The 13,875-nt window shown below is 31.9% G+C and overlaps 2 protein-coding genes across 4 annotated transcripts in view; one reads left to right on the top strand and one right to left on the bottom strand.

Annotated features, from left to right (window-relative positions):
- The window catches only part of LOC118186365 (uncharacterized), a 205,373-nt gene that overhangs the window by 35,372 nt on the left and 156,126 nt on the right, over positions 1-13,875 (top strand). For 2 of the 3 annotated variants that reach the window (XM_035356443.2, XM_035356444.2), the window contains exon 3: positions 5,056-5,163. The exons of the other annotated variant lie outside the window; for it this stretch is intronic. In XM_035356443.2, coding sequence (XP_035212334.1) covers positions 5,056-5,163 — 108 coding nt within the window. The remainder of the gene's footprint in view (positions 1-5,055; positions 5,164-13,875) is intronic. 3 annotated transcript variants of the gene reach the window in all.
- LOC118185644 (uncharacterized) overlaps positions 1-13,875 on the bottom strand; it is a 390,931-nt gene that overhangs the window by 238,831 nt on the left and 138,225 nt on the right. The window lies entirely within an intron of this gene.

Genomic DNA, 13,875 nt, shown 5'->3' with positions numbered 1-13,875 from the left:
AAAGTACAAATAATTTATCACGTTTCAAGGCTTCGTAAATTTAACGGCCTTTACCGTTAATCGGTGCCACAATTACCGGTCAACCGGTGCTTTACCGGTGCCACAATCCATTCGAATAATCGAGAAATCAAAATAAATAGGTTGCTCTTTTTTTCCCTATAGGCTAGATGCTTATTTACTGTGATTCAAGGGAGGGGATTATATTTTTTTCTTCTTTCTGTGTCATTTCAATGAAGTTTATATAGTTAAAAAAATATTTTAATTTGCAAAAAAGAATTAATTAGTAAAAACACTTTTTCCTCAGGATTAACAGACTAATGAATGAAATTAATTTTTATACGACCAAATAGATTATCCGTTTCTCGTTCAACCACAATGTGCATCAAGTTATACTGATGCATGCTACATTTTATCTAAATTTAAGTACTTACATAAATACCTTTTTTCTTTCAGCTTCAAGCTTTTTCCTGTGAGTTAGAAAAATTCTAACAAGAATTTTAAAATGCAATCCAAATTCGGATTCAAAAATCGTCGCTTTTCGAAGATGACCCTTGGAAAGTTTGGCCTGAAAACTTATATTCCATTCTGCGATATTAATATGCCGGTTCTTTCTGTTTGAGTATTCAATCTCTCTTTTTAGAGTACTCTAATCAAAAAGATTCATGTCACTGAGTCCGAAATTTTACAAAGACTCATGAGCAGTTATTTACCTTTTGTTTGATAAAAGAGAAGGTGTTTTTTATTTTAACTTTAGAAAAGCTGTTATAATAGGCTAGTTCATGAAAGCTATCAGTAGTTCATTATCTACAAGAAATTATTCATACAGTGTTCCCCCTACGAATATGCACATAGATTGTTTCGCATGTAGAAAATAATATTACAAAAAAAGGCCTCCAGTTTACCGCTTACAGGGAGTGTTAACAGAATTCAAATAATTTCGGAGATGTTTTATGAATGTTTAAATATTTAAGTATTTATTATATATGTGTTTGATCTGATGTCCTTTTTTCTGGACTGTCTGCATCGTGCTTTCTATGACAGAAGGGCTTTTCATAAAATTGCCAGGAATATTGCTCTCCGTTTCCCTTTTGCTACTTTCAATCCATCGGTCCATCGGAGTCCATCGGTCTGCATAAGTTTGCGCTTAGAAAGAAGTCTTTTCAGCAAGTCAGAGGCACAAAAGTTCACAAACGTAATGTCATGGTGAGGCTTTGCAGGAATATTTTCAAAAGATATACATGCAATATTTAGAACAGTCTTCAATTTGATTTTGAGAAATATAGCTGTAACTCTCGAAGTATGACTGGTAGCTTTACTTGTAAGATCTGTCCCTTCTATTCCACATAAACTAAACTAGATCCTATAATGAACCTGGTGAATTCTCGTACAGGCTTGAATGAAATACCAGCACAGAAGAGTGAAAACTCGTTATTAATTCCAGTTAATAACAGAAAGGCACGATCTTCTGTGCTTTACAATAACACCGTCTACTTACGGTGAAACTTAAACGTAGAATATAAATCAATTCAAAGTCTAATTAGAATAGTGCTGGATTAGCACGCTAAAGTATGGCTATCCTAGGTTGACTCAACAAAATCTAACAGGCGTGACAATTATCCGAAAGGGCCAAGGGGCGTACCAGCGAGATAGCAACGAAACGTGCGCTGGCTAGTGAAAACACGCTCTGAATAAACTCGGAGATTTACCCGTTTAAATACTCACTTCACTTAACTTTAAATTTATATCCTGGCGAGGAAATCCGAGGGGAAGTTGAGGAGTTCAGGAAAGGTATCAAACTTAAAATAATTTGTTATTCAAAATAAGGAAAACCCTACATACTTTAACCCAGATTTACTCTCTGAAAGTCGTTGGGATAAAGCAACGGATATTTATTATATAGATATCTTCCGTAAAACATTTTTCTGATACATTGAGGAGTTGATTTTAATAATTTTTCTCCGCTTTTCTTATTTATAACTTCCCATTTGCAGAAACCTGCAAAAATTATAAACCCTTTAACACAATTTGCTCTGTGTTACCGGAACCAAACTGCATATATTTTTCTCTTCATTTGTGATAACAAATAGGTCATCTTTGTTGCAATCATTTACTAAGCCAATTCTATATCAACAGTCACGATGTATTTCTATTTAACTTCAGCGTTCTATAACGTTTTCCGAGTTCAGCCACATGGCTCACAAACGGGAGGTGAATATTTATTTTTATTTTTTTTTTTTTTATTTTTTTTTTTTTTGCATTTTTAGGTTTTAAATCTTTGATGTAGCTGCAGAGGTATTTAAATTTCCGCAACTGATTTTTGTGTTGGTGGGTTTTTGTTATTACCAGAGGATTAACTTTAAAAATAAAATAAAGAACGAGTACGTTCCATTTTCCCCTCTTCCTCCGCAGTCTTCTTCCGCTATTAACGGGAGCGGTTTCCCTTTTCGAATGAAAATATTTATTCTTTATTTAAAAATGTTAATATCGTGCGTTTCGAAACATTTTTGAATTGCATAATAAAAGTACTTTTCTTCGGAAGGACAATATTATCTCCTTCGATACACAGCTTAATTATCTACGATAATTTTATAGAAAAGTAAGTTTTAGTGAAGTAATTATTTTTCATTTCAAGTTATGAGATTTGGCCAGAAATTTTTATTCCGAATATTTATAATTTTTAATCATTTATTGAAATATTTCTAAAATTTGATACTTTTCTACGTTAATTAAAAGGATGAGTCTTTTATTGCAATCAAGTTTGTGTGCTATTGTGTGCAGTCAAGTTTGTGTGCTACACTTTTGTGTAGTATGCAGTAATGAGAAGAATTTTTCTCTTTAGATGGATATAAAATTTTATTAATTAAATCAAGAAATTTATCAGTCTCAGATACTTTAAATTCATTGACATATAACATTTCTTTTGATTTCCAGGACTCTTATACTCTGAAGACTATCAAAATACAAAAAAAGAGATATAATTAGGTGAATTATTGACTAATAATTTATATAAAATCCCAAGTATAAAACAGTACTAACTATCGCACCTTATTTAAATTTTTTTAGTACAGGATGATTCGAAGAGATAAAAAAAGGGCACTGATTTTTGTGAAATATATATCTGTATTTGGAGATACAGATACTTTCCGAAGCAATAGAGAAGAATCTGTTTGGTTTCCATATATCGTTGTTTTAGTACTTACTCTTGCATTTTTCCCTTTATGATTACTGTTCAATACAGTTTTTTCAGTTTTTCGTCTTTTTAAAACTATACGTAATATAGTTTTTTTTAAATTCAAAACACAGCTTTACACAGATATAGTCTGCCATATCTCAAGTAGCAAGCTTTTTACAGAATGTCGGCATTCCGGTTGTAAACGTACACTTAAATAATTTGATTATACATGGTCCTTCATATCCATCTCCATTTAAACAAAGTTTTTTTTAAGCTAAAAAATTATGAATAATAGGCATGATTTACGATTTTGCAATTTCTTCACACTAAAAAATTAGTACTTTTACTTAAAAATTTATAGAATTAATTTGTAAATTATTGGAACTTATGAATGTATAGCATAGTTTATGGAATTATTATTCAACGTTTTAGTTATATATATGTAAAGTTGAAAAGAAGTAGTAACTTAACTTCAAATTATCGATTTAAATCAGCGGTCGTCAACCCTCAGAACTTCACAGACTACTACATATGTAATTTTATATTTGGCGGATCACTAATATGAATTTTAAAAAAAGGTAAATTCATTTATACAATAATAATCAGCAAACTACACCTATTTCGTTCACATTGAAAAATTACATGAAAAGTACAAAAATCTTACCTTCTTGTATAGAAAGTTTCACATTTCCATATCACTGAAAAGGAACTTCACGAAAAGCAAAAGCAAATCGGCAAACGCAAAGCAATATCAATAAACTGATAGTGTTATGCCCTCAATTTTTAATTATTGTAAACATGATAATCTTCGCTTACTCAGCAATGGCGCCATCGATCAACAGTTAAACAAAACAAAAACGGAAACTTCCAGTGATGGAATTATAAACAAGAATGCAGATGGTTCTCATTAAAAAGCCCATTAAGTCGCCTATTGACATGGAGAAAAGCTGTGTTATTAACTACTACAATAGCATATGTTATTAATTAATAGCATATGTTTGTAATTCAAAAGGAACGAGAATTCCAATTCGCGCTAATATTGGTTACAGCAACAACTCTCACTTTCAAATGTCGCTAGATACTACATCTGCAAAAGTAGCTAAAAAGTCGCTGAATTCAGAAGGTATTTTGCTAAAAGTTTAGCTAAAATGTAAAAAAAAAAAAGTATTCCATTATAGGTTTTGTTAGTCGTCAATTTTTAAACTGAATCTTCATAAAAATATAAATAATGTCCAATTTTTCTGCGGACCAGGAAAAAGTTATCACAGACCACCAGTGGTCCGTGGACCACAGGTTGGCGACCGCTGATTTAAATTGCAGCTATAATCGCAAAAAATATCCCAGCGTAACAATATTTTCCTTCCTTTCACTCCCATATCCCTCAGCTCTTTTTGGAGAATTCCGAATATCTAATTTGATTTTACTTACATTTTTTGTAGCATATAATTTTATTTAATGTAGTGGCAGATAGTTTTTGAACAACGTTCATTCCGATTTAAATCCAGAATTTTGGGTAAATAAATCAAATTATTTGGGAGAAAACCTTTTAGCATTTAAATAATTATCCGTGGCAGTTTAAATAAATTAAATAGTGAGTAAAACATTTTTCAGAACTTCATTGTAGAAAACTAATATTTTTATTTACACTCTTTAATTTAAACTTAGCTTAAAATGTTTTGTTATTCAATTTTTATTCGTTCAAAAATCAACTACTGATAATTAATTCCATGTATATCAGTTTAACGAATTTTTATGAAGCATCAAATTTTTTGCGATAGGATTTTGTATATCATGTTTTTACTTTTACAAAATATAGCGCTTTTTGATCATAAGATTTTTGCTTCCTGGAACTGAAAAGCTAACACAGTGATAATTCCTTTCAGTTCCTGTGCCAAACTGGAATCGGTGCCAGAGGCAGGGAACGGTAGTACCACATCAAACGGCGACAATCAATTAAACAACCGCAGTGGACGACCCGAGGCAGACCTGAGGTATGGATGCTTACGTCATCCCTCCTCTCTCTCCCATCCCTACCTATTCCCCAAACCTCCTTCCTATGTCGTCTAATAGTTTGTAGAAATAACTTATTCCATCTTGCATACATTATATCCTCTTTCAAGCAACTGAATAGCCAGCCACCGGTCTCTTGTATGCGCTTCTTTAAAATAACATGACACATTGTAAGAAAGATAATATATTACCATTTAAGTTTAAATATTCATTTTTGCTATTTTTATAGAAATAACTTCATACCTATACACTAAAACTAATAAACTAATAAACTTAAGTAATGTTAAACAAACTAAGATTAGAAAATAACATTCTAAAGTTTCAGTTAAATGCATATGATTTCTGCAGCCTAATTGATTACATAAAGAGAGTAATTCCTGTGCACATCCAACATTTCAGTCATACTTTATAATTGGGAACAAAATAATTTTCGAATGTTATAAGATCAGTAATTCTTTAAAATAATTTATCAAGCAACAAGGGAAAAAATTCTTCTTAAGCAATACAAGCGTTAATAACTCCTGAATGAAACTAATTTATATGTAATGGAGTGCAGTCCTTCCTTGTCATCTGTCATAAAGAAAAATGCCTGAAGCAGTAATACTTTAAGAAGATTAGAAGATGATTGGAATTTAGAAATTTTATGACTTATGTATGTAATTAAATAACTACCTGGATCTTTGTTATGTCTTGCCATTTTATTCAACGAGATTATTATGTATATTTGAGGTCACAAAAAGTTTAAAAAAGCTCCGATCAATAATAAAGCAGAAAGAAACATAAACTGCAACAATTTTTAAAATCTTTATCTCACAATGATTACATTCCTTTTCACTTAAGATAATTAACTGGTTGAAACCCCAAAATTTTTTTAATTGTTTTAGAAGCTATAAAATGGCATAAGTATTCCACTGAGATTTAGATTCATACTTTTAAATCCTGTGGCATAGAGACAAACTAACTTGACATCCGTTCAAAAGAATCGTCACTGCAAAGAAAAGATAGAGTGTAATAGATGACAAGGGATTTTCAATTTAATTTAAGAAGTGACGGAAGATGGCGAACACATGCTGTATGCTGGTAACTTAATTTCAGTTTATCAGTAATTGCTACAAAAATAACAGCTACATAGTGATAAAATAACTTTACCTCAATGAACAATTTAAGGTTTTAAGTTCTTAACAAAAATAATAGTTATTGTTGTTGTTTTATTTTAAAAAATAAGTTATCAAAGTACATTCTAAATTCTGAAATTCTTTAACAAAAATAACTTCAAAAAATTGTGCATTTGTTTAAAACAGCCGCCACTTTAGAAACTGAAATATTTAGTGTGAGATGTAAACTTTGTATTACTTAATATTAATTTACATTTTCTCAGCAAGGTTAAAACTTTCAATTTTGTGAAACATCTATTCCCACTTACAAAAGTCAACAACATATAATATTCTTATAGGTATAATTTTTCTCAGCCTTAATAACTAAACCTTGTTTACGAAGGTAAAAAAAATAGCTTAAATATTTCACAACTTTTTTTTGTAAAAAACTGTAAAATTTTAAACCTACTTAATTTCATACTTCAAGATTCATCTCGTGCGTTTCTGTTTATCAAATTGGTAACGGAACTCTGAAAGAAGAACGGATTTTGCCTTCTTTCGCACGGTTGTTCAGCGATTGATATAAAAAAAAATAAGAAATAGCTCGCATATATTTATTTGAAGTATCATCAGTTTCTAAGTCTTCGTACTCTATCACAGTTGCTATATTTCGCAAAAACCTACTTGCTCTTTGTTAAGACATGTAGAGCATAAGAATTTTAAATCTTCTTTTCTAAGACTCATATTTCGCAATGATGATTATCGGCAATGCTCCAAGATTTTCTAAACTTGCGACATAAGTTATGGCTGTTATATTTACCGAATGCATTAAAAGCGAAGGATGTGCGCAGAAACTGATGCATTTCAGGGCTGTTTAATCGATTGCAACATGCTTTCTCTCTGAGCTTTGTAAAGCTCACAGCGCTTGCTCATTACAGCTGGCAAATACGAAACGTAAATAATACTGGAGGCCTGCTGACGCTTTTATAATTAAGACCTAAGCTCCTTAAGTGCTAAAAATCAGGGTACGTTACCATCGCTTTTAAGTAGCTAGATGCACGTAAACCTTTCAAATCATGCATCCCATTAAAGAACATAAAAATAAAGAATAAAGCGATTTCTGTGAAGCTCATAGCAATTAGTTTTCAGCATATAACAAAATAATTCATTGCTCATTGATTTTATAGACTTTAATGAATTAATTTTGAATTCAGGTGCTGCTGCGATAATAAGTTATGTGAAAGTAATTCAACTTAGTGGACATTCAAGATATAAAATTCTATTTTAACTTTTATATTCACGCAGAGGGATAAAATAATTGATAGCAGCTTTTTAAAAGCAGAACTATATACTCCTTAATAATTAAAAGCGAATAAATTTTAATGCTTTTCCCTTAACCCAAACGAAATAAATCAGCTTTGTTTTTAAAATAACATCATTTTAAAATACGTAAGATAACGAGGTCCTTCTATCGTAGGCCCGAGTTAAAGATTAACTAATTTAACCAGATGCAGACAGAATGAGAAATAACCCACAATTCTGAATTATTTATAGACGATTGCGTAATGTTCTTGGTTTATCGCCGGATAAATATAAATGCATATGTAGCAATTATCAAAATGAAAGATACTATTTTACAGATATAACTAACTTCATTATGACAAGATCGATGAGATCTCAGCCATAACAGGACTACAATTCATAAGTCCATATAAGTTTATCAATGCAATGAAGAAATATATAATTGCATTTTACTGTATGGGACTGCATCTCATCCAGCTGCGAAGGAGTTGAAATAGAAAGGGCAAGAATTCCGGCAGCATTTTGTTACCTACAAATAGGAACTTTCCAATGAAATAGCTGCTTAATAAAAGTCATTCAGCTACCAAAAGGGCTTGTGGAAATTTAAATGTAGTCCTTATTTGCTAGCTAATACATTGAAAGTTACTTAGCTTTGCCTGAGCTTATGGCAACGCAGTTTATGAAATTTATCATTCAGGCTGTAAATAACTTAAAATTTCATAATGAACGGTGCCTTCCTTTCAAATCACATGTTTCTGAATTTAGCCTTGGTAATTGATGTTTATCAATGGATTTCTAATTTACTGTATTTTCGAATGCTGCATACAAACCTTTCTGCATCACTTTCATAATGAAAAGCTTTGTTCAGAGGCGTAGCTTGGATTTTCAGCACCCGGGGACAACTGAAGATTTTGCGCCTCTTTGTGCAAAGAATGGAAAACATTTCAGTCTGCAATTTCATCACATCAATTTGGCGCCCCTTGGATGCTGCGCCCGGGGACAGATGTCCCCCCTTTCCCCACCCTAGCTACGCCACTGGCTTTGTTTTTGCATTATCCTACATTTATCTGATGAGTAAAAATATTCTTTCTTAACATTGGCTAACCGGATCAAACAAAAGACTGCATCGTAAGGAAGGTATGACAAGGAGCCATGCGTTTTACAGTTCATTACTTCCACAACTTCTATGTCTGCATCCTGTAAAAATTTGAGTACGAAACTCAAACTCTACATATCCAGGTTTTTTTCTATATGTAAATTGAAATATGCAGTAACGTTCGGGTGCATTATTCTTGAAGTGTTCTACTCATAATGCAACATTTTGGGAACTTCGTCCCCTATTTTATATATTACATGCACATAAAAATAGTACTCAATTTTTGCTGCCCAAATGGGGAAGTGGTTAATGACTCTGACTACCGTACCCAAGGGCCTTTGAATCCCGGAGAGGGGCATAGATGTAAATTGTCTGTCCCTTCATAACGGAAACGGTGGGCGCCTATTAGGTTCCTCCATAGTAAAATGACCATCTGTGGCTTTAGTAATGGTGAAAGGCGAAAATGGCTAGTACCCGCCCTTAAGAAAAGTATATCTTTTCGTAAGTAGATGATTGTCATTTCAGAGTGTACTGACTAATTCAATTAATGCACTGCAAGAAATTCATCGCCTGCTAGCGGCTGAGGCAATTAGAATTTCTGAACAGTGGTAACTCGACAGGGGTTTAGGTCTCCTCGAATGAGCGTTTTCGTAATTTCCCCATATGTAGAATGCTAACTAATTTCTGTGAGAAAGTGCTTTAGGAAGACATCCCTAATGAAAATAACCTTTGTGGGCTTTGAACTATTGCATAAAAACAAGTAAAAACAAGAAATTATTCTTTTTCTGTTTATAGCTGATATCTCTTAGCATACAGTTCATTCTGCTTTAGTTTCCAACTTCACTGCATCACAAGCTTTACAAGAACGTATCTTTAGTTGAAGGCTTGAAATGCAAGCTGAATTTAGAGCTAAAAATGTCGTAATAGATTTTCCGTTTAATATTCTTTTCCAACGTTTTTACACTATTCATGATAAAGATAATATATTTTACTTGTTATCAGTGCTGACTATCCGCAATTATTTCTCATTATGAGAGAATGGACTTGTTTATTTGCTCAAAAAAAAGAAGGAGAACTCTGGGAACAAGCAGGGTACTGTCACTTTGTGCTAAATTTGCAAATTGAATAGCTAGTTAGTTAAAGCACTTCGAACTTCCGTAAACATAAATAATTCCATTTTCATGAAAACTAGAATTAGTTACCTGTGCTCCGAAACTTCCATAATCAAGACATTAAGTGGAACCACTATTCTGTCAATCGATAATTTTACCTCAAGTTACGTTGTAAGGTATTTTCTTCTTCCTTACCGTACAGCTTCGTGGTGTAACTGGTGGCGAGTCTGGCTAACTTCGGAAAGTCAAACGTTCGAATCTGGGAGAACGCACCGTTGATTTTTTATGTTCCTGGTTCCAAGTTCAAACTAATGATTCTACAAGCGAAACCCAAACTAAAATGTTGTTGACGATAATTCGTTACCACATTGAATTGACACCTGGGAGAAGGAGCGCAAATTGTCAAAGGTAGAAATAACTAAGAGAAGTATGTAATTAGATGTTAACGTTCAAAAACAACATCTTACATGCAAAATTCATTGTTTCTCAGTAGCATAAAAAGTTATGCTTCCAGTGATTAAGTTTTAATAAGCTTTTGAGATGTAATAGTTAAACAAGTGATAAATAGTCTTTCAGATTTTTTTCTTTCATACTACATCGATAAGTTAATTACAAACTTCAATTTTGGACAAACAGATGAGTATAAAAAATTTGACAAACAGAATTTAAACTATATCCGTAAAAATATTCATTGACATTTTCACACTATAAAGAGAAAAAAGATTTTCTGTTCCATATTGTCGCTCTACAGCTTTCATGACTTAGAAGTCTTGGCCCACCAAGTGACCGAGTTAAACTCGCTGAACACTGATATTTTATCCTCAGTTTTAAATTCAGCGAACGAACTGGCTACATTGTTTTTTCGTGTTTTTTCACGTGTAATATAATTACGAGGTATTTTCCCTTGGAAAATATTCCATGAACGCATCCCTCCCATCAGACAAATAGCCCAAGTGGGCTTTGTCATAATCCGTTATATGCAAATGCAAATTGAGAAAGTTTGCTTTGGGTTTGGATTCATAACAAAACGAATTTGTCGTATACAGATGAAAGGGGTTACCGTTTTTCTTCTACTCCTACTACCCGTTAACTTCCTAAGATATCTGCGAAGCAAATTCGTGAAACATCACACACTTCTGTTTTTGCATTTGACCAAAGTTAAACTAGAATTGAAATATGCTTAAGCTAATTCAATTGCGGAGACGTGGAATGCGATTTACGAGTCGTACCTGTCTACGTGCCTTTGCTTCGGCTCGCCGGATCGACCGATAGGTTAGCGGCTCCTCAGACTGCCTCTGGTGAAGAGTATTACTCGTGTATCGGTATTTAACCTGGGTTTGAGCTCCTTTGCTAGTTTTCATTTCATGAAGGCCAGTTTAGATATCATTCGCATCCCTATATTAGTTTTAACTTCCATCAGTGCATATTAAAAGATAATGCAACATTTTTTTTTCCTGTAATTTCAAAGTTTGTTTTGGAAAGTATTCCAGATCCAAATCATAATAAACAAGTATTTAAGCTGTCAACCTGAAATCCCATATCTGGTTTAATAGTTTTAAATTAAAATTTTGATTAGCATAACGTCCTAGTTTAGGCTACACAAGTGTGACTGCAAGTTTAGGTTATAACAAGAAGAAAAGTACCTTTTATTTTAAGTAAAAACTAAAGTTTAGCTGCTAAAACTTGTGCTATACAACGAAAAATAAACAAACGGCGCAAACTGAAGAACCGCTAGCTTACGTACAATTATAACAATTGGTCTAAAGACTTTAACAACATCGACTGAGCTATCTAATTAACTGTATACCTAAAATTACTCAAATTACGAAATTTAATTTTAATATTCACTTAACAAACTGCTAACAATTCAGAAGAAAGTGCAGGGGAAAGTCTTCGAACCTCAGAGTCCACATGAAATGGGAATCAGTCTTATGCTTCTAATAACTAAGCATTTGTTAATTTAATCGTTTCTAACCTAACATTTTGATAGAAATTCAGAAGAAAGAAGAACAAGAATTCCTAAGAACTAAAAATATGTTGTTAGAAAATGTAACATAATTGTCAAACTTTTATCTAAAAAAAAAAAAAAATACAGCATACTTTATAAAACTGCAATGTTTTTCTAAAAATAGATAACAGTATGGTAATACATTTTTAGAAAGATACTGATTTGCTTGGTAAACAGTATCACATTGCTATTAAAATTCATTAAATGAATAAAAATAATCAAATTGACATTCATACAGTTTTGTATTTTTGAATCCACCCGTGATCAACCAGAGATAAGACGGGAATATAAATAAAAGAATTTTTGTAAGCAAAAGTCATAGTATATTATTTGAATCTTGTTACTAGCTCTGTCTCCTTTTTCATTATTTCAAAGTAAAGGAAAAGTAACAAAATATCACTTCATCGTGAGACTTAACTAGAAGATATAATAATGATAGAGATGATTGGAATTTGAGTTAGAGATATCTGAAAAGATGCTTAAAAATGAAAACAAACGCAGCAAGAAGACAAAGAAAAGCTTCGTTATTTATAGAACAGTGCAGTATATCTTATTGGAAACTGAAGAAATGCGCCTACCCTGCAACAAAAAGACAAATTCTCAGGAAAATTCGGATCAAAAACATCTTCAAAACTGACTTTGTATTCCAATATTTCCAATGGATTACAATGGTTTTCCGGGGATTAGTTTAATGCCAAAAGCTCTTTCACAACATTGTGGAATACTGCAAGGTAATGGAAATATATTTTGATCCGCAGAACAATATACACTGGAATAGGAAACGAACTCAAGCAGAGAGAATCATTGGATTATAATTTGAATACGCAATAGCTGAAATTATGTTACAAAATGGCCAAGAATAGTGCGCTTTTCTCAGTAACGTGAGTTAACAGTTATCCAAACTTCAGCATCCAAACATAAAGGTCTTTTAATGGTTTAGAAATAAATTCAAATATTATTTTTAAAAAATCACCGAGTTCTAGAGAAAACAAACTAAAGCTTTTGAAGTAGCAGTTATAGTTTTGAAATTAATTGAAAATATTTGTATTTATTCATTCTCAATTCTTCCATCTTTAAAATTTAGATAGCTTTTCTAGTGAGCAGTTTTTCGTTTTGAATAAAATAAATCGAGTAATTCGTTTCTACTTCTGAAACAAAATGATGTTAAAGATCCATTCTTTTCAGTAGCTTTCTGAAAACCAATAAAGACAGCATCTTTGGTGTGCAGTTCTTGAGAATAACATTAAGATTAATATCTAAAATTATAAATTGCTAGTGAAGATAAACGACTTAGGATTAGTTGATACGCCAAGCTATCTAATGTAAAAATAAACGTCACCTCGTGAACTAAATTTTATACTACTTATAGGCATGCAAACACTTTCTTAGAGAGCTCTGCTACTTAAAAAATAAAAGTATGTTTCACTTCCGTATCGTATTACTACTTCATTAGACGTACGTATCGTATTACTACATTTAGAATTTTACGTATCGTATTACTACGTATTTTACGTATAATATTACTACGTATAATTTTACGTATCGTATTACTACGTATTTTACGTATAATATTTTACGTATCGTATTACTACATTTAGAAGATCTTATTATTTGTGAAGAGTAGAAAATTGCATAAGTTAATTCTTAAGAGCTGCGTTGACATTGTAATAAAAATAACTTTTATTTTCCTTAAGAATGCTTATGAAAAGTATAAAGCGCATGTTCATTTTGATGCATTAAACAATTTTAACCATATAATATCAGGCAATAAATTCCCGATTTACCGAAACAATACCAGACTTGACGCAAACAGATAACTCAAATTACGTTAATCCGAAAGCATTTGAAAACACAGGAAAGAGAAATAACTCGTATTATAATTTAGGTAAAAGTGTTATTAACAATTTAACTGCATTTTCAAGCAGTTTAATTTGTAGAATAAGTTCATTTAGTTAAGCAAATTAAATCAGTATTCAAGCTAAAGAAAACACATTTTAAATAATAGAAAAGCAAGCATCGCTAGAAATGAAGAAACTAAGTTATAAATGATTTTAAAGAACAGTTTTCTACTTCTTTCCTTT

The sequence above is a fragment of the Stegodyphus dumicola genome, chromosome X1 (assembly GCF_044657685.1).
Source record: "Stegodyphus dumicola isolate Sdum_Otavi_A_Nest chromosome X1, ASM4465768v1".
Classification (NCBI taxonomy): Eukaryota; Metazoa; Arthropoda; class Arachnida; order Araneae; family Eresidae; genus Stegodyphus; species Stegodyphus dumicola.
This window is presented reverse-complemented; position numbering and strand designations above follow the sequence as displayed.